This window comes from Dipodomys merriami, unplaced genomic scaffold, assembly GCF_024711535.1.
Source record: "Dipodomys merriami isolate MVZ:Mamm:240054 unplaced genomic scaffold, mDipMer1.0.p SCAF_654, whole genome shotgun sequence".
In the NCBI taxonomy this organism is placed as follows: domain Eukaryota; kingdom Metazoa; phylum Chordata; class Mammalia; order Rodentia; family Heteromyidae; genus Dipodomys; species Dipodomys merriami.
Window position 1 is genome coordinate 450,433 of NW_027206240.1, and position 26,831 is coordinate 477,263.

The 26,831-nt window shown below is 56.4% G+C and overlaps 2 protein-coding genes and 1 long non-coding RNA gene across 5 annotated transcripts; 2 read left to right on the forward strand and 1 right to left on the reverse strand.

Annotated features, from left to right (window-relative positions):
• Positions 1-1,244: 1,244 nt before the first annotated feature.
• LOC138815630 (T-cell surface glycoprotein CD4-like) lies at positions 1,245-17,820 on the forward strand. Of its 2 annotated transcripts, none has more exons than XM_070005043.1 (10): positions 1,245-1,334; positions 9,288-9,383; positions 9,776-9,943; positions 10,288-10,446; positions 10,873-11,106; positions 11,558-11,893; positions 13,382-13,582; positions 14,269-14,393; positions 15,107-15,174; positions 16,145-17,820. In XM_070005043.1, the coding sequence occupies exons 2-10, from the start codon at positions 9,299-9,301 to the stop codon at positions 16,173-16,175; spliced, it is 1,407 nt and encodes a 468-aa protein (XP_069861144.1). In that variant the 5' UTR covers positions 1,245-1,334; positions 9,288-9,298; the 3' UTR covers positions 16,176-17,820. The 2 variants fall into 2 exon arrangements, with proteins under 2 accessions (XP_069861144.1, XP_069861143.1); XM_070005042.1 differs by having other exon boundaries at positions 1,247-1,334; positions 9,293-9,383.
• On the reverse strand, positions 7,277-9,505 carry LOC138815631 (uncharacterized). Its single transcript, XR_011368406.1, has 3 exons — positions 9,320-9,505; positions 8,410-8,593; positions 7,277-7,457 (listed from the first exon to the last, which is right to left on the reverse strand). It is a non-coding gene; the product is annotated as an uncharacterized lncRNA (long non-coding RNA).
• A 1,032-nt stretch (positions 17,821-18,852) lies between the features above and the next one.
• On the forward strand, positions 18,853-26,382 carry LOC138815635 (probable G-protein coupled receptor 162). Of its 2 annotated transcripts, none has more exons than XM_070005049.1 (5): positions 18,853-18,930; positions 21,486-22,802; positions 23,975-24,164; positions 24,831-24,988; positions 25,660-26,382. In XM_070005049.1, exons 2-5 carry the CDS (start codon positions 21,936-21,938, stop codon positions 26,179-26,181), a joined length of 1,737 nt encoding a protein of 578 aa, XP_069861150.1. In that variant the 5' UTR covers positions 18,853-18,930; positions 21,486-21,935; the 3' UTR covers positions 26,182-26,382. The 2 variants fall into 2 exon arrangements, with proteins under 2 accessions (XP_069861150.1, XP_069861151.1); XM_070005050.1 differs by lacking the exon at positions 18,853-18,930 and adding an exon at positions 19,240-19,294.
• Positions 26,383-26,831: the final 449 nt, after the last annotated feature.

Below are 26,831 nucleotides of genomic sequence, written 5' to 3' on the forward strand. Positions count from 1 at the left end.
TTGCTCGGCTCGGGGGCTGACAGTTTGTTTTTGGGGGTGCAGGTGTCAGCTGCGAAGCCCAGGCTCTACTCTCCCGGAGATCACCCCCAAACCTCCATGAGGGTTTGCAATCCTGGCCTCCTTCCCCCCCCCCCCCCCCCCCCGACGGCCCACGGTGACCTTTGAACCAGAGTCCAGGCCAGGTCTCCTGGCTGGCTCATTTTTCTTCCAGGAATCAGCCCCTGACCTCTGACCCCCTCCCACCTCGACTCCAGGCCCCGCCCCCCAGCTCTCTGGAGTGTGCAGCTGCAGATGGTTCTAGAAAGGAGGCCAACTCAGGCCTGCACCTGGTCCCTCCGGCTTCCCCCCGCCCCCTTCTCGGCTAAACTGCCCTCCATCTCTCCTTCTAGCCCTTCCCCCTGCCCACTGAGGCTGGCGGCTCTCTGGACCCCATCTCGTACAAAGAGCCGGGCACCGGCGCTCACGCCTGTCATCCCGGCTACTAGGAGACTGAGATCTGAGGATCGCGGTTCAAAGCCAGCCTCGGCAGGAAAGTCCGCGAGACTCTGATCGCCCATAAACCACTCAGAAAATCGGAAGTGGCGCTGTGGCTCAAGTGGTAGAGCGCCTGCCTTGAGCTGAAGAGCTGAGGGACAGCGCCCAGGCCCAGAGTTCAAGTCCCACAACCAACAACAACAACAATAATAATAATACAAAAGTATATTTTAAATGCTTTCTTTTTTTCTTTATTCATTTTTGCGGTGCTGGGCATGGAACCCAGGCTCCCAAGACTTTACCACCGAGCCTCATTGCCAGCTTCTTGTTTATTTGCCTTTTTTCCCCGGTATACAGATACTGAGACTTGAACTCAGGGCCTGGGCATTGCTCTCAAGCTGGTGCTCTACCACTTTCTCCACAGCTCCACTTCTAGTTTCCTGGTAGTTCACTGGGGATCAGAGTCTCACAGACTTTTCCTGTTTTGAACCGTGACCCTCAAATCTCAGCCTCCTGAGTAGCTGGGACTACAGGCGTGAGCCACGGTACCCGGCCAGATTGTCATTCTCTGGGCACCCCACATTCCACGCTGCTGTTTTGACTCGGATGAAGTGTTGTTTTGGTGGACAGTCTCACTCCGACCACTTCCCTTAGAGCTCAAGAGTTGGGGTGGGGGGAGGGACCCCAGCCCCACGTGGTGACGTAGAAGCCGGCCTTTGAGCCTCGCTCCCCAGCTTCCTGTCTGTGTGCATTTAGTCTTCTCTCCTGCAGAAGTCACGGCAGCCTCTCCTCCCTGGGGTTGGAGGCTGCACAACTCAGCCCTGGGTGAGAAGTAGGACCAAGGAAGAGCAAGCCCAGAGGTAAGAGGGGCTCCGTCCACTATAGAACTTTCTAGAAAAGGGGTACCAAGATGGCGGTCATCGGCTGCACTGGAAATTAGCCATGACTTTCTTTCCTTCCTTCTCTTCCTTCCTTCCTTTCCCTTCCTCCCTCCCTCCCTCCTTCCCTTCCTTCCCTTCCTTCCCTTCCTTCCTTCCTTCCCTTCCTTCCTTCCTTCCTTCCTTCCTTCCTTCCTTCCTTCCTTCCTTCCTTCCTTCCTTCCTTGTGTGTTCTGGGGCTTGAACTCAGGGCCCGGGCACTGTCCATGGAGTTTTCTTTCCTACTCAATCTCGTGGATTTTGCCTGTCCAGGCTGCCTTGGCACCACGATCCTCAGATCTCAGCCTCTTGGGTAGCTGGGATTACAGGCATGAGCACCAGCACCCGGCTTTTTTCCCTTCTTTTTTGTCCTGAGTGGTGATCGTCCATCGCCACCGTGAATGAGCTTGAGATCAAGGCCTACTCCACCCTCTCCACTGAAATGGCGAGATGGGTGAAGGAAGGTTCCAGAAAGCCAGTGGAGGGGAGGTAAGACCTGATGCAGTAGAAGAGGGAGAGAGAGAGGCGAGGAAGGGAGGAATTTGAGAAAGAAGAAGTTGGTGTTGACAGGAGGAGAGCAAGAAGTAAGAAATGAACTCAGGAAAACAGGAGGAATAAAAACCAGCAAGAAAACACGAGCTATCGGGGAGCTGAGTCTCCCCAAAATCAAACCCTTCCCTGCTGACGCCCGCATTCATTCCACGCATTTTGGGCCCTGCGTGACTCGTGTTTTCTCGTGCATTCTTTCCCGTTTTGGTGAACCCTCAGGAGGTTGGTTTGTGGTTTGTGTTGTTGGAGGGACAGAGTCTGGTTACACTGTCCACCCGGAGCCCTTCCTGCCTCAGTTTCCCTCCCAGTAGCTGGGACTTCAGGCATGCCCTTCCCCGCGGGGCTTGGGGCGGCGTACGCTCATGGGCACACGCTGTGGCTTTAGTGAGCTTTGCCTTGAAGCGAATGTGCAAAGCAGAGATCAACCCCAGGCCCACGGCGCGCCTCACATTGCAACGCTGAAGTCACTAGGAAATATGAAGCAGTGAGTGTGCATGCGTGTGCGTGCGTGTGTGTGTGATCAGAAATAGTGACTCCAAGAAAACTGATTTTTAAGTGTTCCAGGAGTCAATGGGAGGATCACAAAATAATTCTCAGATCTCTGTCTGTCTGTCTGTCTGTCTGTCTGTCTGTCTGTCTGTCTGTCTGTGTCTGTCTGTCTCTCTCTTTTTCTCCTTGTCTATATGCTGGGCCTGGGGTTTGAACTCAGCGCCTGGGCCCTGACCGCGATCTTTGGTGCTCAAGGCTAGCGCTCTACCACTTGAGCCACGGCTCCACGTCCAGCTTTTTGCTGATTTATTAGGAGAGGAATTGGCAATTAACAGTCTCCAGGACTTTCCTGCCCGGGCTGGCTTTGAACCGTGATCCTCGGATCTCAGCCTCCTGACGAGCTGGGGTGACAGGCGGGAGCCGCCAGCGCCTGCCCTGCGCATTCTCAGATCGTGGTGGGATTGGGGGAGATTTCCCCGAGCTGGGGGGCCTCGAGTTCCTGCCCCCACAGCCCCAGCCATCCCCCCTTTTCTGAGATACCCTGCCCTGGAAGCCCTGTTCAGTGTTTAGACTTATTCTGGTGATTGCTTGGGAGTGGGAGGGGGAGAAGGATCTTTTCTAGAATGTTCTATGCCTCAGGACATTTCGTAAGAGCGTGAAGCTGGGACACGGGCAGGGAGTCTCTTTTTTCTAGAATGTTCTATGCCTCAGGACATTTCGTAAGCTGGGACACGGGCAGGGGCAGGGAGTCTCTTCCTGGTTCCGATCACGTCTGGAGCTGAGGACAACACAAGATGGCCGCCGTTTTCATCAGGGAAATGGGCAGGCTCCCAGGGGCCCCGGGGAGGTGGCGTGCGAGGTTCAGCCTGGGGACACTTACAGGAGAGCTCCCCCCCAAACTCCAGTGCTCCCACCCCCTCTGAGGAGCCCCGGGGCCCTGGGGTCCTCAGTCACCCCAAATTGCCCGGGGGGGGATCTGTGACATTTTAAATCACCCAGTAAACAAATGTGCATTGACCCAGCCGGGCGCTGGTGCACACGCCTGTCATCCCAGCTCCTCAGGAGGCTGAGATCAGAGGATCGCAGTTCAAGGCCAGCCCGGGCAGGAAAGTCCGTGAGACTCTTTTCTCCACGGAACCAGCAAAAAGCTGGAAGTGGCGCTGTGGCTCAAGAGGTAGAGCGCCAGCCTTGAGGAAAAAAAAAGAAAAACTCAGGGACGCTTATAGCTGGGGGTTTGTCTGCTGGTTTTCAAGGCCTAAAAGTTGTGTTCTGTGGGTGCCCTCTTTTCTTTGGGGGGGATGGGGAAGCGGGGTGGAGAGACCCCCTCTTCTGGACATGTAGGGCGAGGAGCGACGCTGGTGCTGCTTGTAGTCACGGATCTGAAGGGTCCCTCGGAAGCTGAGGTCTCTAGGAAGCGGGTTAGTAGCTGGGGGTATGTGGGGCTGCGGCACAGACCGCGTCTGGCCTTGAGCAGGTTGACTCAGGGGGCCCGGCGGGGGAAGATCACAGTGTTTGGGGGACCACAGCCTGGCACTGCGGTGGGTCTCGGCCTGCCTGGCTTTTGCTCAAGAGCTAGGGGAGGGGCAGGGACCTCCTGGGGGGCCTGGGAGAGGGGTGTGTGTGTGGTTGCTCTGCTCTTTGTCTCTAGGTTTCTTGCCTTCTAGAATTTTCTATGTATTCTAGAATTTTCTAGAATTTTGTGTGTATGTGCTGGTCATGGGGCTTGAACTCAGGGCCTGGGCGCTGTCCCTGAGCTCTTTGGCTCTACCACTTGAGCCACAGCCCCACTTCTGGCTTTTTTTGGGGGGCTGGTTCACTGGTGATAAGAGTCTCTCAGACTTTCCTGCCTGGGCTGGCTTCGAACTGTGATCCTCAGATCTCAGCCTCCCGAGTAGCTGGGATGACAGGCAGGAGCCACCGGCGCCCGGCAGAAAAGGTGTTTTGTTCTTTTATTGTTATTTATATTTTTCTGCCGGTGCTGGACTTGAACTCAAGTCTGGTGCTCTAGCGCGTGAGCCACAGCTCCACTTTTAGCATTTTGATAATTATATTTTAAAAGAAGAGTCCTACGCCTAGTCTGGGCAGGTGGCTCAGGGATACAGTGCTCGCCTGGCATGCATGAAGCCCTGGGTTCGATTCCTCAGTACCACAGACACAGAAAAAGCCAGAACTGACGCTGTGGCTCAAGTGGTAGAGCGCCAGCCTTGAGCCAAAGAATCTCAGGGACAGCGCCCAGGCCCTGAGTTCAAGCCCCAGGACTGGCAAAAGGAAAAAAAAAAATGTCCTCTGGTCTTTCCTGCCTGAGTTGGCTTTGTAGAGTGATCCTCACATCTCAGCTTCGTTGGGAAGCTGGGATTACAGGGGTGAGCTACTGTCCTGGTGGCTGTTACAGTAATCAGCCTCTCTTTCTTACTCCTTCCCTGTCTGCCCCCATTCTCTCCTGAGATGTGTGTGTGTGTGTGTGTGTGTGTGTGTGTGTGTGTGTGTGTGTAAATCTGTCCACCCCTGTCCTTCTGTCCCTGCTCACCCTGCAGACATCTCCTGCTTCGGTCTCTCAGCCCTGGGCCCTGATCAAAGCCTGCTGAGACCTGCCTTTGCCAGCCCCGACAATCTGTTTACAGGCAGAAGGATCTAGATCATTGCAGCTGCTAGAGAGGGAGAGGAGGAAGAAGCTGGGGTCAGCCGCCATAACTTCTGCACAGGCGGCTGGAACACAGCCACGCCAGAGAGTTCCAGAAAGACCCAGATGGCAACAGAGAAATTAGCAAGGGCGGCGTGGGGGAGATGAGGATTTTGGGGGGGCGCAGCTTCCCCCCAGCCTCTCCCAGGGGCGGGAGAGTAAACATGAGGCCACTTTTGTTGGTGGAGGAATGAAAAACCTTGATCTCAAAGACGGCAGCGGAAACCGAGGCAGCAAAGGCCCTGCGGCTGCGAAACCACAGCTCCTCCACAGAGCCCGGGGTGTGTGCTGAGCTGGGGTTACGGCTGGAGCGAGGGAGGAAGGGGTGCGCTGTACCCACCCCACAAAGTGGAGAAGCACGGAGGGGGGAGGCTGCAGCCAGCCCTGGAGGGGGGCTTGAGGCCTGAGCACCCCCCTTCTCCACTCCCCTCCCCCCACCCTGCCTCCATTTCTCTCAGGACTGTCTTTTTTTTGGTCAGTCGCGGGATTTGAACTCAGGGCCTGGGCGCTGTCCCTGAGCTCTTCAGCTCAAGGCTGGCGCTCTACCCCTTGAGCCACACAACTCCACTTCTGGTTTTCTGGTGGTTCACTGGAGATCAGAGGCTCATGGACTTTCCTGCCCAGGCTGGCCTCGAACCACGATCCTCAGATCTCAGCCTCCTGAGGAGCTGGGATTGCAGGCGTGAGCACCAGCGCTCAGCATGACCAACCGTCATGGCTTGTAAAGGTTTTTCTTCTCCTCCCTCCCTTCTCCCCAGCAATCTCCTTCCTGAGCTCTTTGCTTACTGGTTTCCTGGCGGGAACAAAATGCTACATTTATCTGTCTACATCTGTCCATCTGTGTCGATCTGTTCATCCATCCATCCATCAGTCATCAAACATCACCCGGCATCCATCAATCACACATTTATCCATCAGCTATCCATCCATCCACCATCCATCCATCCATCCATCAGCCATCCATCCATCCATCCATCAACCACCCACCCATCTATCCATCCATCCATCCATCCGTCCAATCCATCCATCAGCCATCATCTATCCATCCATCCATCCATCAGCCATCATGCATCAACCAACCATCCATCCATCAGCCATCAACCACCCACCCGCCCACCCACCCACCCATCCATCCATCCATCCATCCATCAGCCATCATCTATCCACCCATCCATCAGCCACCCATCCATCCCTCCATCCACCCACCCATCCATCCATCCATCCATCAGCCATCATCTATCCACCCATCCATCAGCCATCATGCATCAACCACCCACCCATCCATCAGCCATCATGCATCAACCACACATCCATCCATCAGTCATCAACCACCCATCCATCCATCCACCCATCCATCCATCCATCCATCCACCCATCCATCCATCCATCCATCCATCCACCCATCCATCCATCCATCCATCCACCCATCCATCCACCCATCCATCCATCCATCCATCCACCCATCCATCCATCCATCCATCCATCCACCCATCCATCCATCCACCCATCCATCCACCCATCCATCCATCCATCCACCCATCCATCCATCCACCCATCCATCCACCCATCCATCCATCCATCCACCCATCCATCCACCCATCCATCCACCCATCCATCCACCCATCCATCCATCCACCCATCCATCCATCCATCCATCCATCCATCCATCCATCCATCCATCCATCCATCCATCCATCCATCCACTCTCAATTATTCATCATCATTCATCCATCCACCATCTACCTGTGTATTCATCATCTGTCACCTGTCCATTAACCACTCATCCATCATCAATCATAAATTCATCCATCCATCCTCTATCCATCCATGCATCCATCACCCACCCACCCATTCACGCATGCATGCCTCCATCCACCGGTCACCATCCACTCACCGTTCATTCATCCAGTGGGCCGTCTATCCAGCCATCCCCAGGCAGCTCATTCCTGTCCTCCCCGCTGCTCAGGAGGCTGGGATATGAGGATCATGATTTGAGGCCAGCTCTGACAAGGAAGTCCTTGAGAGTCTTATCGTTAGCAAAATGGAGGAGAAAGAACAGGGGAGGAGGGTTTATTGGGGAACGGCGAGGGGCAGCCGCCTTCCTGTGGGAGTGGGGGTTGTGTGGAAAGGCGGGGCTGGGTCGGGCTGGTATTGATCTTAATGAGGAGACTGAAATACAACGCCAGGCTGTGGTCTCTTGGGGGCCCAGAAAGGACCGTTCTGCCCAGGGTGCGGGAACGTGCGGCCAGGCCCGCGTGGGACGGACCTGCCCGTGTCATCCACGCAGACCTGGTGTTTTGCTTGACCCGGGAGATAAAGGGCGGATCCGTCACTGATCTCCAAGGAACCTGTAAAAAGCCGAAGTAGAGTCGTTAGAGAGCCAGCCTAGGGCGAGAGAGCTAAGGCCCTGAGTTCAAGCCCCAGGACTGGCACACACACACACACACACACACACACACACACACACACACACACACACACACACACACACACACACACACACACACACACACACTGGCTACAGTCAGTGGAAAGTGGATAGAGTTAGGTAAATGCTTTAGGATGACCTCACTCTCTCCAGACAGGCCAGGACTGAGTTAACATAGCCACACATCCCTTATCTACCTGTCTGTCTGTCTGTCTGTCTGTCTGTCTTGGCTATCTACCTATCATCTATCTACCTACCTGTCTGTCTACCTATCATCAACCTATCATTGATCTACCTGTCTGTCTTGTCTATCTACTTAGCGTCTATCTACTTACCCGCCTGTCTGTCTACCTATCATCAACCTATCATTGATCTGTGTGTCTACCTATCATCTATCTGTCTATCAGCAATCTATCTTCCTATCTATCACCTATCATTATCTGTCTTGTCTATGTATCTGAAATAAAAACCAGGTTATCTATTATTGATCTATCTATCTATCTATCTACTTATCAATCATCTCCCTACCTATCTGTCTGTCTACCTACCCAACATCTATCTATCATCAATCTATCACGTCTCATTTATCTGTTGGTCTTGTCTATCTAGCGATCACCTATCATTGATTGATCTACTTACCTACTTAGCATCTATCTATCTATCTATCTATCTTTCTATCTGTCTGTCTGTCTGTCTGTTTGTCTGTCTATCTATCTATCTATCTATCTATCTATCTATCTATCTGTCTGTCTATCTATCATCTATCTATATCATCCATCGTTTTATCCATCTCTGTTCTATTTATCAATTTATCATCTCTCCTGTAGCTATCTACGTCTAGCCATCAACTATTTATCTTCCTTTCCACTTACCTGCCCGTCTGTGCACTTCCAGCGGCTGATTTATTCATGCGTTTGCACTCTCGTGTGGGGATGGACTGGGCCTGGGCCTCGCCCGGGAGGATCCAATTTTAGAAACAGAATTAATGTGCTGAGTACAGAAGTGCAGGGCTTTTTCCAGAAGGTTCCATGAGGAGGCCTTGTCCTGGCATCAGGCCTGCGTGGTGGGGGAGAGATGGAAACCTTGATCGTGAATTCAAACGGGGAGAGATGGAGGCCGCCCAGGACCATGGGGACAGGAAGCTGGAGGGCGGGGCTAAGGGCTGTGGATTGACAGCTCCACGCACCAACCAGTAGGGGAGAAAGCTCAAGCTAGTGCCTGAGTTCAAGCCCCGTGCCTGAAAACATCCATGTTTACCGTGTGTGTGTGTGTGTGTGTGTGTGTGTGTGTGTGTGTGTGTGTGTGTGTGTGTTGAACTGACTCTGAGCTTATTTTCACTTAAGATTGGTGTTCTACCACTTGAGTCACGGCTCCCCTTCTGGTTTTTGCTGCTTCATTGGACATAAGAGTCCCATGGACATTCTTACCTGCGCTCCAAACTTCCATCCTCAGATCTCAGCCTCCTGAGTAGCACCTGATGATTTTTCTTCCTCCTCCTCCTCCTCCTTCACCCCCTCCCCTTCCCCCCCCCCTTTCTATTTGTTGATCCTGGGCCTTGAACTCAGGACCAGGGCACTGTCCCTGAGCTTTTCTTTTACTCAAAGCTAATGCTCTACCACTTGAAGCATCGCTCTGCTTCTGGCTTTTGGGGGGATGGGCTTGAACTCTGGGCCTGGGTGCTGTCCCTCAGCTCTTCAGCAAAAGGCTAGCGCTCTACCACTTGAGCCACAGCACCACTTTCCTTTGCAAGTTCAGATCCTGATGAGTCTGACCCCTGCTTACCTCAACAAGGCCACCATGAAACAAAGACTCGCGTGTGCAGCCTTGTTCTTGGCGCTTCTGTTCGGTGAGTGCCCACACTTGGGTTCTGGGTAGCGGCTGGGGGCTGATGGGAAAGTACAAAGGTAGGGCGTGGGGTGCAGGTCAGGCACCAGTGGCTCACGCCTGACATCCTGGCTACTCAGGAGGCTGAGGCCTGAGGATCACAGTTGGAGGCCAGCACGGGGAAGAAAACGCCAGGAGACTCTTATCTGGGATGAACCAGCCAAAAATAAAGAGCTAGAAGTGGAGGTGTGGCTCAAATGGTAGAGCACCAAGCCTTGAGGGAAAAAAACTCAAGGGACAGCACCCAGGTCCAGAGTTCAAACGCCAGGATTGGCCCTAATAATAATGTGTGGGATTTGGCAGCGATAGCCCAGAGGCCTGACCAGGATCTCTTTTCCCTTCTTCCCCATGCAGCAGTGTTCCTGGCGGTGGGCGAAGGCAAAGAACTGGTGTTGGGAAAAGCGGGGCAGTCGGTGGAACTGCCCTGTCAGTCTTCTCTGAGGAAGAATATGCAATTCATCTGGAAACACAAAAACCAGTCCAAGATTCTAACAGCAGCTAAGTTTGGCCTAGTGAGTCGAGGTAAGTGCCCCCCGCCCTCCCCAGGCAGAGAAGCTGATTTTGGTCAGTCCTGGGGCTTGAACTCAGGGCCTGGGCGCTGTCCCTCAGCTCTTCAGCTCAAAGCGGGCGCTCTACCCCTTGAGCCACAGCGCCACTTCTGGTTTTCTGGTGGTTCATGGGAGATCAGAGTCTCATGGACTTTCCAGCCCGGGCTGGCTTTGAACTGTGATCCTCTCATCTCAGTCTCCCTGAGTAGCTGGGATTACAGGCATGAGCACCGATGCCCGGCTGTCCGCATGGCTCTTAACAAAGGCAGCCGGCTCAGCCAGGCACGTGAGCCTGTCGGATCTGATTTGTCCCCTCAGGTCACCGGGATTGGCACCGTCGCTTTGACTCAAAGAAAAACCTGTGGGATCAAGGATCTTTCCCGCTCATCATCAATGAACTGGAGATGAGGGATTCGGACAGCTACATCTGTGAGGTGGAAAGGGTGGTCACGGAGGTTGAGCTGCAAGTGTACAGATGTGAGTACACATCTGTCCCCAGGGGCAGCCCTGCCCCGGCCCGGCCCTGAACTAGGCCCTGAGCCAAGCAGATTTTGTCCCTTTCCCTAGTCAAGTGTGTATGCATGTGTATGTGTGTGTGTGGGGGGGGACTTGAACTCAGGACTTCGAGTTCTTACCTATCTTTTGGTTTTTGTCAGTTGTAAGGTTTGAACTCGCAGCCTGGGCGCTGCCCCTGAGCTCTTTTTGCTCAAGGCTGGCGCTCTACCCCTTGAGCCACAGCGCCACTTCTGGTGTTCTGGTGGTTCTTTGGAGAGCAGAGCCTCAGAGTTTTTCCCTGGCCAGGCTGGCTTTGAACCTGCCATCCTCAGATCGAAGCTTTCTGAGTGGCTGGGATGATGGGCGTAGCCACCAGCGCCCGGCTCAAGCGAACTGTCTCTTCCACAGTGACCCCCAGCCCGGAGTCTCCCGTGATGCATGGCGAGCCCCTCACCTTGACGCTGGAGACACCCCCAAACACGAACCCCTCCGGCCAGTGCAGGAGCCCCCGGAACCAAGTGATGCGCTTGGACAAGGTGCTCACGCTGCCCAAGCTGGACGTCTCCCAGAGCGGCAGGTGGACCTGCACCATCTCCCAGAAAAACAAGGAGCTGCAGTTTGACCTGGACATCCGGGTACTGGGTAAGAGGGGTAGGGCACCCCCCAGCCGCTCCCCCGGCCTGGTACCCCCGCTCCTCCTGCCTCTGATGTGGACAGATTTGGGCTGCGTACTGCTCCCCGGAGCTCAGATCTCCCCTGGGGGTCCCACCTGGCCCTTGTATTCAGGCAGGACTTGAACTCAGGGCCTGGGTGCTGTCCCTGAGCTCTTCAGCTCAAGGCAAGTGCTCTACCCCTTGAGCCACAGCGCCACTTCGAGTTTTCTGGTAGTTTATTGGCGGTCAGAGTCCTGCCCTGGGCCAGCCTCAAACCGTGATCCTCTGATCTCAGCCTCCTGAGTAGCCGGGATGGCAGGCGGGAGCTACAGCATCCGGCCTCCCTGCTTCTGTTTGCTGTACTGGAATCCCCTCCTCTTCCAGTTCAGGCCTCACTCAGGGTGTGAGCCACGATCCTCCCTTTCTTCCCACCGGTCTAGGTTTTCTCCAGATGGTGGACACGGTGTACAAGGCCGAGGGGGAGCCGGTGCAGCTCTCTTTCCCGTTTAACATGAATGACGAGAGCCTGAATGGCGAGCTGAGGTGGCGGGCCGAGGGGACATCTGGGTCGCAGTCCTGGCTCACCTTCTCCTTGAGAAGCGGGAAGCTGCTGAACATCACAGTCCCCCAGGACCCCAAGCTGCAGGTGCCCGAGAGCCTCCCCATCCGGCTCAAACTAGCCAAAGCCCAGCCCAAGTACGCCGGCTCCGGCAACCTGACTGTCAAGCTTGGTAGAAGAACACTGAGTCAGCCCTTGAATCTGGTGGTGATGACAAGTAAGGGGCGGGCTGCTGGGGAGGGCAGGGAGTGAGGGGGGCTGCTGCCTGGGTGAAGAACCCCCTGGGGTTTGTGACCAATGCCCCTGTACCTTAAAATTACTACAGGTGTTAAAGTGTGTAACGTTGCTAGCCGGGCATGGTAGCTCATGCCTGTAATCCCGGCTACTCAGGAGGCTGCGATGTGAAAAATCAGAGTTCAGAGCCAGGGTGTGCAGACAAATCTATGTAATGCTTATCTACAATTGACCACCAAAAAGGTGGGGAGTGGGAACTGTGGATCAAGTGGGAGAGCACCCGTCTTGAGCAAAGCAAAACAGAAGAAGAAAATAAAAACACAACAAAGCTCTAGGCAAAAGCACGAGGCCCTGACTTCAAGTTCTATATTAAAAAAATCAAAAGTAATCCTCTAGCTACTCAGGAGGCTGAGATCTGAGGATCGTGGTTCAAAGCCAGCCCAGGCAGGAAAGTCCATGAGACTCTTATCTCCACTGAACCACCAGAAAACTGGAAGTGGTGCCGTGGCTCAAGTGGTAGAGCACCGTGGCTCAAGTGGTAGAGCACCAGCCTTGAGCGCAAAAGTTTAAGGACAGTGCCCAGGCACTGAGTTCAAGCCCCAGAACCTGCAAAGAAAGAATGAAAGGGGGGGGGAGGAGAAGGAGGAAGGGAAGGAAAGAAAGAGGAAAGAAAGGAGAGAAGGGAGAAGAAGGGAGAAGAAGGGAGAAGAAAGAAGGGAGAAGAAAGAAGGGAGAAGAAAGAAGGGAGAAGAAGGAGAAGGGAGAAGAAGGAGAAGGGAGAAGAAGGGAGAAGAAGGGAGAAGAAGGGAGAAGAAGGGAGAAGAAGAAGAAGAAGAAGAAGAAGAAGAAGAAGAAGAAGAAGAAGAAGAAGAAGAAGAAGAAGAAAAGAAGAAGTATTTATTTCCTTTTGGTTAGTCCTGGGGCTTGAACTCAAGGCCTGGGTGCTATCGCTGACCTTTTATTTTGCTCCCAGCTAGCATTCTACCACTTGAGCCATAGCGCCACTTCCGGCAGCTTCTTCGTGTGTGTGTGTGTGTGTGTGTGTGTGTGTGTGTGTGTGTGAGAGAGAGAGAGAGAGAGAGAGAGAGAGAGAGAGAGGCATCTGCAATTACCTGGAGATAAGAGTTTCACATACTTTCCTGCCCAGTATGGCTTCATCAGGATTCACCGTCTCTGAGACTTTCCAAAATGACCTGCAAAAAGCCGGGCTGGAGGCGTGGTCCAAGTGGTAGAGCGCCAGCTGAGCAAAGCAGCTGAGTGAGCCTGAGGGTTTGATTTTTAAATCCAGTACTGCCAAAGTAACAACAACAATAGTAATAACAACAACAACAACAATAGTAACAACAATAATAATGTTCTAATAATAATAATAATAATAATAATAATAATGTTCTAATGAATCTAGTGAACTTCAAGACACTGGGAGCCCCAAGATCCAGGCCCCAGGACTCAGTGTCACCTTTCTTTCCAGTGGCCCTGCAGGGGCGCCATCTTGTCTGCAGGGTTCTGGGACCCGTCTCCCCAAAGCTCCACCTGAGCCTGCATCCGGGTAACCAGACGGCCAGGGTGTCCAAGCAGGAGAAGGAGGTGCGTGTGGAGGACCCAGAAGCAGGACTGTGGCAGTGTTTCCTGAAGGACGCGGCCAAGGCCCTGCTGCAGGCCCAGCTTGAGGGTAAGAACTCCCCTTCCCGGCCTTGGCCTTACCTGTGGGACCTTTCTGGAAAGAGGCCCAGAAAAGTCCGGATCTCCCAATTCCTGGGAGATGCAAATGTTCATGGGTGGTGGCCAGGGGGGGTGTCGGGCTGCGGGTCCCCGCTTCTAATCCTCTGAGTTCTTCCTCTCTGAGATCCACAGCCAAACACCTGTGGATCGCCCCCAAATTCAGACACAGAGCTGCACCCGTGGCTCCCGCCTGTCATCCCAGCCCTCGGGAGGCTGAGATGGGAGGATCAGGGTTCAAGGCCAGCTCTGGCGGGAAAGTCCATGGGACTCTTCAGTTAATCACACACGCACGCGCACGCACACACATGCATGCACACACGCACGTGCACACGCACACGCACGTGCACACGCACGCACGCACACACGCACAGAAGTGGAGTTGTGGCTCAAGTGGCAGACGCTAGCTTTGAGCAGAGCTTGTTTTCCGAGCTTGTTTAGCTCAAGGCTGGCGCTCTACCCCTTGGTTTTGGAGGCTCATCGGAGGGGAGAGTCTCTCGGCCTTCCTGCCCGGGGCTGGCCTCGAACCTGGGTCCTCGGATCTCAGCCTCCTGAGTGGCGGGGATGACAGGCGCGCGCTCCGACCCGGCCTCGCCCAGGCCGGATGTGCACTGACCGCTCTCTGCCTCCTCCCCTCAGTCCAGTCTGCACTGTGGAGCCCAGGCCAGCCCACGTTCCTGGCCGTGGTGGCCGGGGGCGCCTTAGGCCTTGTGGTCGGCCTGGCGTTGTTCATTTCCTGCTGTGTAAAATGGCGCCGTGGACGGGTGAGCAAGCCCCGCCCCTCCGCCCACCCCGCCCTCTCCATCACGCCCCGCCCCTCTGCCCTGCCACGCCCCCACTGCTCCATGCCACTCCTCCGCCATGTCCCTCCCTGCCCTTCTCCATGCCCCGCCCCTCTGCCCTTGCCACGCCCCTCCGCCATGCCCCGCCCCTCCCCTCCGCCATGCCACGCCCCTCCACCGTGCCCCGCCCCTCCACCGTGCCCCGCCCCTCCGCCATGCCACGCCTCCTTCACCACGCCCCTCCCCTCCCCTCTGCCATGCCCCGCCCCTCTGCCCTTGCCACGCCCCCTCCGCCATGCCCCGCCCCTCCGCCATGCCTCGCCTCCTTCGCCATGCCCCGCCCCTCCCCTCCGCCACGCCACGCCCCTCCGCCATGCCCCGCCCCTCCACCGTGCCCCGCCCCTCCGCCATGCCACGCCCCTCCGCCATGCCACGCCTCCTTCACCACGCCACGCCCCCTCCTGGTGCCCGAGGCCCAGCCACGGCCCAGCGCCCCTGTGGCTCCAGCCTGCTCTGCCCAGTCCCCCAGGTTTCCGATTCTCCCATAGAGCGAGGGACAGACAGACAGACAGACAGAGGGCTCCCGCCACAGTACATGCTTCTCCCCTCCCAGCGGCCCCCAGCCCCCCCTCCCAGGGCCGCCTCCCTCCCCGAGGCCCGGGGCCCTCAGGCCTCCCTTCCTTGTTCCCGGACAGCGCCAGGCCGAGCGGATGTCTCAGATCAAGAGGCTGCTGAGTGAGAAGAAGACCTGCCGGTGTCCCCAGTGAGCCCCGGGGGGGGGGGTGGGGGAAAGGGGAGGGGGGGACAGGGGAGGGGGGGACAGGAAGAAGGAGGAAAGGAAGCCAGGTTCTCCACGCCAGTCACCCTAGCTACTGGGGAGGATCCCCAGGACGGAGGATCGAGGGTCAAGGCCAAGCCCCGCAATAAAGATCTGGAGACTCTTGTCTCCAGTGAACCACCAAAAGCCAGAAGCGGCCCTGGACCGCAGTGGTAGGGCGCTAGTCCTGAGTGTGTCACTCGGGGACAGAGCCCAGGCCCTGAGTTCAAGTCCCAAGACACTGGCATGTGCAGGCGCACACACACACACACACACACACACACACACACACACACAGAAGCCAGCCACTGGTGGCTCCCACCTGTCACCCCAGCCACTCAGGAGGCTGAGATCTGAGGATCACGGTTCAAAGCCAGCCTGGGCAGGACAGGCCGTGAGACTCTGATCTCCCAGGAACCACCAGAAAACCAGAAGTGGTGCTGTGGCTCAAGGGGTAGAGTGCTTGCCTTGAGTGAAAAAGCTCAGAAACAGCGCCCAGCTCATGAGTTCAAACCCCCTGACCAATAACAAATAATTTAAAAAAATTTTTTGGGGGGGTCAGATCTTGGGGCCTGAACTCAGGGCCTGGGCGCTGTCCCTCAGCAATTCAGCTCAAGGCTGGTGCTCTACCCCTTGAGCCACAGCACCATGTCTGGTTTTCTGGAGGTTCATTGGAGATCAGAGTCTCACGGAGTTTCCTGCCCAGCCTGGCTGGGAACTGCAGTCCTCAGATCTCAGCCTCCTGAGTAGCTGGGATGACAGGCGTGAACCACCAGCACCTGGCTTCTCACAGCCTTTTCTACCCCAGCTGGCCTCAAACAGTGATCCTCAGGTCTCAGCCTCCTGAGTAGCTGGGATGACAGGCGTGAGCTGCAGGCACCTACTGACTTCCCTCCCTTGTTCTTCCTTCCTCCAGCCGGCTACAGAAGACTCACAATTTACTGTGAGCCGAAGACCTTGGCATGGGGGGGGGGCTCCCCCCCACCCCGCCCCACCGCGTGCCCCAGCTCTCTGCTCTGCATTTCTGGTCAGGCTTGGGCCTGTGGACCAGATGAATGTAGCAGATGGCGGAGCCGCTGGCCTCTTCCTCCTCCTGGTTCCAACACCTAACATTGTGTCTCTTCTTCATTTCCCAGCTCCACCAGCGCCATTTTGCACTTTGCCCTCCTCTGATTATCCTCCTAGAATTCCTTCCCCAGATGTTGACTTAGGTTCCGGTGGAGGGCATGGGAACAGCTCTGGCTAGCGCTGAGGGAAGGCTGGGTATCTGGAAGCATCCATGACCATCTCTCTTGATTTGGGCCCAAATCCCACACGGGATCAGCAGTAGGCGCCAATCCAAAGGAGACCTGCCAGTCCCACCGGCCTCCCGCTCCCTGTCTCTCCTGCTTCTGCCACTTCCAGACTTGTACAGCCCCAGGCCCTCTGAATACACACCCATGTGCACACTCACACTCATCCACCGACAAACTAGTTTCATGGCTGGGCCCTAGTGGCTCAAGCCTAGTTACTCAGGAGGCTGAGATCGGAGGATCACAGTTTGAGGCCAATCTGGGCAGACACACCTCAGAGCTGCTCATTTCTAATTAACCAGAAAAAAAAAACAAACTAGAAGTAGAGCTATGGCTCAAGTGGTAGAGCACCAGCCTTGAACAGAAAAAGGATAACATCAATCAGGTGCTGGTGGCTCACGCCTGTAATCCCAGCTCACCCCTGTAATCTCAGGAGGCTGAGATCGGAGGATCGCAGTTCCCAGCCAGCCTAGGCAGGAAAGTCTGTGAGATTCTGATCTCCAATGAACCAGCAATAAAGCCAGAAGCGGAGCTGAGGCACAATGTGGTAGAATGCCAAGCTTGAACAAAAAAAGAAAAAAAAGGCTCAGGGACAGTGCCCAGATCCTGAGTTCAAATCCCGGAACTGGTGCACGTGCACACACACACATACACACACACACACACAGACACACACACAAGCAGGGGAAGAAGGCAGGAAGGAGAAAAAAAGAAAAGTCTAGCATCAAAAGAACCAGGACAGAAAGGGGACTCAACCTAGAAAATTCCTCCAGCTCTGGTCAGGACTGGCAGAGGTTCCCAGCCCCCTACAGAACCCCAGTACACACCTTTGAGTCCCCAGGAATCCCCCTTCCATAGATAGGGCCTGTCTGAGAATGTTCTGGAACCTCTGAGAATGTTCTGGAACCTCTGAGAATGTTCTGGAGGTCCTCCTCTTTTTCCCCCCGTGGCTGCTGTCAGTCAGTGTGCGATTACAAGAGGTGTCCTCACAGTGTGGGCTGCAAGCTCAGGCCGTACCAGGAGAGAATGTCCACCCAGAAGCCATGCACCTTGTGCAGAACCTTCTGGAAGGTTGAGCTTTGCTGGGCAGTATTGGGCTCCTTCACTGCATACTTGGTATTTGTGTCCACTCCCCACTTTTGCTTTCCCCAAGCTCACAAAATAAAAATAGAAGAAATGGAATAAAATTACTATAAAGAAGATGAAGAGAGGTTGGCGTCATGACTCAGTGGGTAGAGCACCAGAAAATGAACAAAAGTGTTGGTACTGAGTTTGAGTCCAAGTGTCGAACAAAAGAAAAAGAAAAGGGGGGAGAGAGAGAGAGAGGAAGAGAGAGAGAGAGAGATCCTAAGTTGGGCCAGATGTCTAACCACTTGAGCCTGAAATATGAGAATCACAGTTCAAGGCCAGCCTGGACATGTTGTTGTTGTTGTTTGTTGGTGGTGGGGCTTGAACTCGGGGCCTGGGCGCTGTCCCTCAGCTCTTCAGCTCAAGGCGAGCGCTCTACCACTTGAGCTACAGCGCCACTCCCGGTTTTCTGGTGGTTCATTGGAGATAGGAGTCTCTCGGGTTTTCCTGCCCGGGCTGGCTTTGAACCGCGATCCTCAGATCTCAGCCTCCCGAGTAGCCGGGGTGACAGGCGGGAGCCGCTGGTGCCCAGCCTAAGAGACTCTTTAGCTCCTAATTAACCAGCAAAAACTAACACTAAAACAAAAAAACAAAAAGTGAGCTGTGGTTCAAGTGGAAGAGATCCAACGTGGAAAGCCAGCTCAGGGACAGCACCTGGGTCCTGAGTTCAAGCTCCAGGACGGGCACACACACACACACACACACACACACAAACACTGTGCACACTGATGTGTGTGCCCGCATACTTTGAGGTCTCTGTCCCCCCCCAACTCCACAAAGCACCTCCATCGGGACCCACAAACCACAGGAGCCGGGCCCAGGCATCGCCCACCCCCTGAGGGGGGGACACGGGGTGGGGGACCCCGGGTGGGGGACTCACTTCACCCCGCAAACAGCTCCACGGCCAGCTGCCTCTCATGTTCCTATTGCCAAAAAAAAAAAAAAAAAAAGCCAGATATGGGGTAGGGGCCGAGCCTCTCCCCCTCCCCCAAGCCCCCCTCCCTCCTCCCTCCGTCACCCCACCCCCCAAAACCTGTCCTGGGGTTCCCTAATCCAGGATCGAAGGCCCCCCCATTGTCCTTGATGCTGGGGGTGCTGGAGGGGCGGGGGAGGGGGGAGGGAGGGAGGTCTGGACGCAGAGGCCGGGAGGACGTGGGGGGGAGGGAGGGAGGAGGGAGGAGGAGGGAGGGAGCGAAGGAGGGAGGAGGGCGGGCGAGCGGAGCCGGCAGGAACCTCGTTGGGACGGAGCGCGTCTGCCCAGCACTGCTGGGCGCAGCCCGAGGTAAGAGGGACCCCTGCCCGCCCCCCCACCCATCACCGCCCCCCCACAGCCCCCCCACTCCGCCTCCTCCCCCGCGGGCCGCCCCAGGTCCCAGACACCTGCTATGAAGCCGAGGGAGGGAGGGAGGGGCCTGTGACCTTAGCCCTTCACCTCTCTGCCAAGGACGGGGTGTGGGGGGGGCGAGGGGGGACCCCAGCCATCCAGGCTGCGAGCACCCCCAGATCCCTCCCTCCCTTCCTGCTACGGTCTGTCCTTCACCTCCTTCTCCCCTTCGTCCTTCTCCTCCTCCTCTCTCTCTCTCTTTCTCTGTCTCCTTTCCCATCTCTATTTGGGGGTACCCCCCTGCGCTGGGTTTGGCGATCAGGTGGGTCCCAGGCTTCAAGGGAGGGCAGCTTGGGGGGGGGCTCTCTGGACCAGTTTCTCCATCTCCCTCCGGCTGGCCGTTGCCATGGTAACCGGGGTGGAGGAGCCCCAGGAGGACCGTGATGGGGGTGGGGTGGGGGTGGACAGGACCTTTTTTGGGGGTGGGTGGGAAGGCAAAGGGGCTGAGGGAACAGCTCACAGCCATTGGGGCGCCCCAGTTATTTCCCTCCACCCACATTTGCTCCAAAGCCATAATGCCTGTGTCCTCTTCACCCCCCCCTGTAGCCCCCCCCCCCCGCTCCCCCTTGCCAAGCCTGGTTTGCGTTGAAAGGAAACTGAGGCTGCAGGCCAGGAGAATCAGGGGCTCTCGCAGGGGAGGGGGAGGCGCCCTATGGAACACTGGGGTTTTGTGGGTTTGCTTTTGGGGGTGATTTTTGTTTATCATCTCTCCGTCCCCCGGCCTCTCCCGCCCGGGCCTCCACTCTGGAGCCTCCCCAGCGTCTCTGTCTATTTTCAGCTACTATCCGCGTTACCCCCTTTCTTTTTTCTCTCCTCCCCCCCTCCCCCGGCTGCAACATGCCTCCTGCGCGCTGGTCCCCCCCTCTTTCCATTTCTGGCTGTGTCTGATGTCAGTGGTTTCCCTCCCGCCCCCTCCCCCCTGCAGTCCCCATCTCCCTGCGCTCAGTCCCCGGAGGCTGCCCAGGAGGGAGGGAGGGAGGGAGGGAGGGAGGGAGGGAGAGGGCTCAGTACCAGCTCTGCCCAGGGGACCCACAGGCAGGAGAGGCTGTTTACAGCGTACCCACAAAAATGAATCGAGGTGTGTGTCCGTGTGTGTGTGTGTGTGTGTGTGTGTGTGTGTGTGTGTGTTGGTGTTGGGACTTGAACTCAGGGCCTGGCACTCACTTCTGGCTTTTTTTTTTTTCCTCTCAAGGTTGGTGCTTTACCGCTCCAGTCATACCTTCCCTTCAGGCTTTTTTTGGTCAGTCCTGGGGCTGGAACTCAAGGCCTGGGTATTAACCCCAAGTTGTTGTTATTTTTGCTCAAGGCGGGTGCTTTCCCACTTTGAGCCACAGCGCCCATTTTTGCTTTTCTGCTGGTTCATTGGAGATGAGAACCTCATGGCTTTCCTGCCCAGGCTGGCTTTGAACCGTGATCCTCAGATCTCAGCCTCCCGAGTAGCTGGGATGCCAGGCGGGGAACCTCCAGCACTGGCTAGGCCTAGATTCTTTTTTGTTGTTATTGTCTTTGTTTTGTTTATGTGGTCCAGGGAATCGAACCCAGGGCCTCATGCATGCTAGGCAAGCACTGTACCACTAAACCACATTCCCAGGTCTAGACTGCTTTAACCTCCTTTTTTATTCTTTCTGGAAACTATGGAATTAGCTCATTGTTAGGGGTTTGAGGGGGGTCATTCAAGCCAGCCTGGGCAGGAAAGTCTGTGAGACTCTTGTTTTCAATGAACCATCAAAAAGCTAGAAGTGAACGTATGACCGAAATGGTAAAGCACCAGCCAACCTTGAACAAACAAGCTAAGGGACAGAGCCTGGACTATAAGTTCAAGCCCCAGGATCTGCACAAAAGTTCATAGCCTGGCACTGGTGGCTCCCGCCTGTCATCCGAGCTACTCAGGAGGCTGAGATCTGAGGATCCTAGATCAAAGCCAGCCCAGGCAGGAAAATCTATGAGACTTTTTTTGGTTCTTTTTGCCAGTCCTGGGGCTTGAACCTAGAGCCTGGCTTCTGTCCCTTAGCTTATTTTTTGCTCAAGGCTAGTTGTACTTTACCACTTGAGCCACGGCTCCCCTTCCAGCTTTGTGATCATATATTGGAGATCAGAGTCTCACAGACTTTGCTGCCCGGGCTGGCTTTGAACTGCGATCCTCAGATCTCAGCCTCCTGAGTAGCTGGGATGACAGGCGGGAGCCACCAGGGTGCGCTTAAAGCATAGTCTAGACTCAAGAAGGTGGCTCAGTGGTAGAGCGCTCGCCTCGCATGCATGAAGCCCTGGGTTCGATTCCTCAGTACCACAGACCCAGAAAAAGCCAGAAGTGGTGCTGTGGCTCAAGGGGTAGAGCGCCAGCCTTGAGCCAAAGCAGCTCAGGGACAGGGCCCAGGCCCTGAGTTCAAGCTCCAGGACTGGCTAAAAACAAACAAAAGAATCTAGGCCTGACTGCCTTCTGCCTCTTTCTGCAGCTGATGTGAAGCAAGAGGAGTCTAATGTAGCAAAGCTATTGTAGAAGATTCCCTGCCTGGTTTGCAAAGCCGAGGACTCAAAAGACCTGCAAAGCCCCAGCCTGGGTTCTAGAACTTTCCACCGGGGTCTCATCCTGGAGGAAGCAGCCAGCTCGCCTCTCCGCAGCGACTCCACAGAGAGACTCAAGCCGGGCCCAAGGTGGAGGCTGAGGCCGGCCTCTGACTGATTTCCCAGCCTCGCCCTTCCTGCCCCAACTGGGGAGGGGGCCAAGCCATGTCCTGTGAAGCAGCGGGCTGAGCTGCGAAGCAACCTCCTTGAATCCCGGACCCCGATCGAGCGGGGTGGGGGGAAGCATCATGGCGGGGAGTGTGAGTGGGGCTCCGGGGTGAGACCTAGCCCCCACCCCCACCCCAAGCGTGGCAGCAGGGGGGGGTGGGGGTGCGGCTAGGATGGCTCGGGGCGGGACAGGGGCAGAAGAAGCCTCCCTGCGCTCCAACGCCCTGTCCTGGCTGGCCTGCGGCCTCCTGGCCTTGCTGGCCAATGCCTGGATCATCCTCAGCATCTCGGCCAAGCAGCAGAAGCACAAACCCCTGGAGCTGCTCCTGTGCTTCCTGGCGGGGACTCACATCCTCATGGCGGCCGTACCCCTCACCACCTTCGCTGTGGTCCAGCTTCGGCGCCAGGCGTCGTCCGATTACGACTGGAACGAGAGCATCTGCAAGGTGTTCGTGTCCACCTACTACACGCTGGCGCTGGCCACGTGCTTCACGGTGGCGTCGCTGTCGTACCACCGCATGTGGATGGTGCGCTGGCCGGTCAACTACCGCCTGAGCAACGCCAAGAAGCAGGCGCTGCACGCGGTCATGGGCATCTGGATGGTGAGCTTCATCTTGTCCACCCTGCCTTCCATCGGCTGGCACAACAATGGCGAACGCTACTACGCCCGGGGCTGCCAGTTCATCGTCTCCAAGATCGGCCTGGGTTTCGGGGTGTGCTTCAGTCTCCTGCTTTTGGGGGGCATCGTCATGGGCTTGGTGTGCGTGGCCATCACCTTTTACCAGACGCTCTGGGCCCGGCCGCGTAGAGCCCGGCTGGCCCGTGGAGGCCGGGCGAATGGAGGATCCAAGCCCGGAGGCCTGGGGAGTTTGGGGACCCGAGCGGCTTTTGAGGTGCCGGCCATCGTGGTGGAAGACACGCGTGGGAAGCGGCGGTCCTCCCTGGATGGGTCCGAGTCGGCCAAGACGTCGCTGCAGGTCACCAACTTGGTCAGCGCCATCGTCTTTCTCTACGACTCCCTCACCGGGGTGCCGATCTTGGTGAGATTTCGGGGAGGGGGGGTCTCCCCGCTATCCCTCTGACCTCCAGGCCCCATGAGCCACGCCTCAGTGCGGGGTTCCATCCTCCCCTCCTCCTCCTCTCCCCCCATTTTTTTATTTTTGGTTGGTCGTGGGGCTTGAACTCGGGGCCTCAGCGCTGTCCCTGCGCTTTTCAGCTCAAGGCGGGTGCTCTACCACTTGAGCCACAGCACCACTTCTGGTTTTCTGGTGCTTCCTTGGAGATCAGGGTCTCACAGACTTAACTGCCCGGGCTGGCTTTGAACCGTGATCCTCAGATCTCAGCCTCCTGAGTAGCTAGGATGACAGGCGGGAGCCACCAGCACCCAGCTCCAGTTGATTTTGGGGGGGGGAGAAGGCCAGTTCTGGGGCTTGAACTCAGGGCCTAGACGCTGTCCCTGAGCTTCTGTGGCTCAAGGCTGGTGCTCTACCACTTGAGCCACAGCACCACTTCTGGCTTCTTCTGTGGATGTGGTACTGAGGAATCGAACCCGGGCCTTCATGCATGCTAGGCGAGTGTTCTACCACTGAGCCACCTGCCCAGCCTCCCTGTTTCACCTTTGTTCTGTCTACTTCTAGTTCCCACTATTCAACTGCATCATCCCAGCCTTCAGTTCATCTGCTCATTTAACATAATTGTGTGTGGGGCTGGGCAGGTGGCTCAGGGGTAGAGTGCTCGCCTAGCATGCATGAAGCCCCGGGTTCGATTCCTCAGTCCCACATACACAGAAAAAGCCGGAAGTGGTGCTGTGGCTCAAGTGGTAGAGCCCTAGCCTTGAGCCAAAGAACTCAGGGGCAGCGCCCAGGCCCTGAGTTCAAGCCCCAGGACTGGCAAAAAAATAAAATTGTGTGTGTGTGTGTGTGTGTGTGTGTGCTGGTACTGGGGCTTGAACTCAGAACCTGAATGCTCTCCCTCTAAGCTTTTCCGCTCAGGGCTGGTGCTCTACCACTCTGGCCACAGCTCCACTCCTGGCTCTGTGCTAGTTTGTTGGAGAGATAAAAGAGTCTCACAGACTTTCCTGCCTGGGCTGGCTTTGAACCTCGATCCTCAGATCTCAGCCTCCTGGGTGGCTGGGATTCAAGGCGGGAGCCACGACGCCCGGTTGAACAGTGTGTGACCTGCCGCTGTCCCACGTCCTCTCCCCCTGCCCCAGGTGGTGAGCTTCTTCTCCCTGAAGTCGGACTCGGCCCCGCCCTGGATGGTCCTGGCCGTGCTGTGGTGCTCTATGGCACAGACGCTGCTGCTGCCCTCCTTCATCTGGTCCTGCGAGCGCTACCGGGCCGACGTCCGCACGGTGTGGGAGCAGTGCGTGGCCATCATGTCGGAGGAGGATGGCGATGAGGGTCAGCGGCGCCTTTGCTTTCCCGGCCCTCCTCCCTGCCCCACAGCACCCTCTGGTGGACGGAGCCGGCGTGGCCTTGGCCTCATGAGAACACTGTGGTCCTCGCTTTTGTATTGTGGGCCCCTTGAATATCACCCAGAGAACCAGACAAGCTGTCCCCCCTCCACCCTAACTTAATGATACATATCATCACGCCTGCCATCCCAGCTCCTCAGGAGGCTGAGATCTGAGGATCGCGGTTCAAAGCCAGCCCAGGCAGGAAAGTCCGTGAGACTCTGATCTCCCATGAACCACCAGAAAACTGGACGTGGGGCTGTGGCTCAAGTGGTAGAGCGCTCGCCTTGAGCTGAAGAGCTCAGGGACAGCGCCCAGGCCTACAGTTCAAGGCCCATAACTGACCAAAAAAAAAAAAAGAAAGAAATACTCACGAACTTTCCTGCCGAGGCTGGCTTCGAACCGCAATCCTCAGATCTCAGCCTCCTGAGTAGATAGGATGACAGGCGTGAGCCACTGGCACCCGCAGATCATTACTTCTATAAGTAGTACAAAAGTTAACACATCGGCACCACCCTTGGGCAGAATGATGGACATGAAGGGGTTTGTGAACAGGGCAAAGAAGGGATGGTGCGCTCTGCCTGTGACCCCTGTACCCCCTTTTCTCTCACAGACGAGGGCTGTGATGAGTACTCAGAGAGCCGCGTGTGCAAAGTCCGCTTCGATGCCAATGGAGCCACGGGACCGGGCAGCGGGGACCCCACTCAGGTGAAGCTGCTGCCCGGACGACATATGCTCTTCCCTCCTCTTGAGAGAGTACACTACTTACAGGTAGGGGCTGAGGAGACCCAACCCAGATCTTGCTCCTCCTCCTCCATCTTAACCTCTCCCCCTCCTCCCATCCCTGAGACCCCCAAGCCTTAGCCTGCTGGGCTCGCCAAGAGGCGGGCGAAGTAAATATTTTGGAGATGTTGGAGGAGTAGGGTGGCTCACGCCTGTAATCCCAGCTGCTCAGGAGGCTGAGATCTGAGGATCGAGGTTCTAAAGCCCAACATAGGCAGGAAAGTCCATGAGACTCTCATCTCCAGTGAACCAGCAAAAAGCCAAGGGACAACACCCTGGCCCCGAGTTCAAGCCCCAGTACCCGCAAACCAAAACATGGCACTGGTGGTTTGTACCTCTAATCCTAGCTACTCAGGGAGCTGAGAGCTGAGGAATCCGGGTTCAGAACCAGCCCAAGGAAGGAAAGTCTATGAGACTCTTATGTCCACTGAGCCACCCAAAAAAAAATCCAGAAGCGGAGCCGTGGTTCAAGTGGTAGAGCGCCAGCCTTGGAGCACAAAAGCTCAGGGACAGTGCCCAGGCCCTGAGTTCGAGTCCCAGCACCAGCACACACATGAAAAAGCATGGCACCATCTTAAAAGGCCCCCAGATGGGGTCCTTCCTCCTCTACCGTTGTCTAGGTAGCACCCCAAATGTCTGTGGACTGTTCCTCTCCTCAGGTCCCCCTGTCCCGCCGGCTGTCCCACGATGAGATCAACACCTCCAGCCCGCGCATGCCCGGATCCTTCCTGCACAAATGGTCGTCCTCGGATGACATCCGGGCCCTTGGGGGTCCCCCCGATTACCTGAGGGCCAGGCTGGAGGACGAGGAGGATGAAGAGGACGCTGAGGGCGGAGGGCTGGCGAGCCTCCGGCAGTTTCTAGAGAGCGGGGTTCTGGGGTCCGGTGGGGGACCCCCACGGGGTGCTGGCTTCTTCCGGGAAGAGATCACCACGTTCATCGATGAGACACCTCTACCTTCTCCCACGGCCTCTCCAGGGCCCTCTCCACGCCGGCCTCGGCCGCTGGGCCTCACCCCCCGGAGAGCCTCCCTGGGGTCTCCAGATGACAGAGGCCTTGGACTTCCTCTGGGGCCAAGTATCGAGAGACGCTGCTCCCTGACTGGGAGCGAGGGAAGAAGCAGGGCTTGGGGGAGGCCCTGGAGCCCGGGGAACCCCATCTTTTCCCAGCTGACCCTGTAGGCCCAAGTGGACCTGGTGGAATGGGAGAAAGGGGATCTGTCCCCCCCCAAACCTATGGCAGCTGGCTCCAGGCTTGGACACTGGAGATGCACAGTGGGTCTGGGCGGTAGAGCTCCCCCCCACCCCACAAAGCCCCCCAACACGCGCCCCCTTTAACATCCTTAGCGAAACGTATTAAAATCTCAAGTGTTGCCATAGCAACCGCAAGGTGTTTGGGTTGTGTTGGTGGCACTGTCTCAGAGGCTCGTGTGTGCGTGTGTGTGTGTGTGTGTGTGTGTGTGTCAGAGAGGACGAGATGGACCAGTGGGACAGGGGGTGAAGGCACAGGGCCTGCAGGCTGCCAGCCGGGCACCGTGCCTCACGCCTGTAATCCCAGCTGCTACTGTGGAGGCTGAGATGTAAGGGGGTTGGTTTCCAGGGAGACTCTGATCTCCGAGGAACCATCAAAGAAAGCAGGAATGGAAGTGTGGCCCCAGTGGTGGAGCACCAGCCTGGAGTGAAAAAGGTCAGGGACAAAGCGCCCAGGCCCTGAGTTCAAGCCCCAGGATTAGTGAGTAGGCTTGTATGTGTGTGTGTGTGTGTGTGTACGCGCGCGCACACACACACACACACACACACACAGAGTGATTTCACCCTCCTGCTGCTCCCTC

Excerpts from the sequence above, each read along its gene's own strand:
- LOC138815630 (XM_070005043.1), top strand. The coding sequence starts at position 9,299 with ATGAGTCTGACCCCTGCTTACCTCAACAAGGCCACCATGAAACAAAGA. Across the intron at positions 9,384-9,775 it reads GTTCTTGGCGCTTCTGTTCG|CAGTGTTCCTGGCGGTGGGC; the intron begins GTGAGTGCCCAC and ends TTCCCCATGCAG. Across the intron at positions 11,894-13,381 it reads GAATCTGGTGGTGATGACAA|TGGCCCTGCAGGGGCGCCAT; the intron begins GTAAGGGGCGGG and ends CTTTCTTTCCAG.
- LOC138815635 (XM_070005049.1), top strand. The coding sequence starts at position 21,936 with ATGGCTCGGGGCGGGACAGGGGCAGAAGAAGCCTCCCTGCGCTCCAAC. Across the intron at positions 24,165-24,830 it reads GGAGGAGGATGGCGATGAGG|ACGAGGGCTGTGATGAGTAC; the intron begins GTCAGCGGCGCC and ends TTTCTCTCACAG. Across the intron at positions 24,989-25,659 it reads AGAGAGTACACTACTTACAG|GTCCCCCTGTCCCGCCGGCT; the intron begins GTAGGGGCTGAG and ends TCCTCTCCTCAG.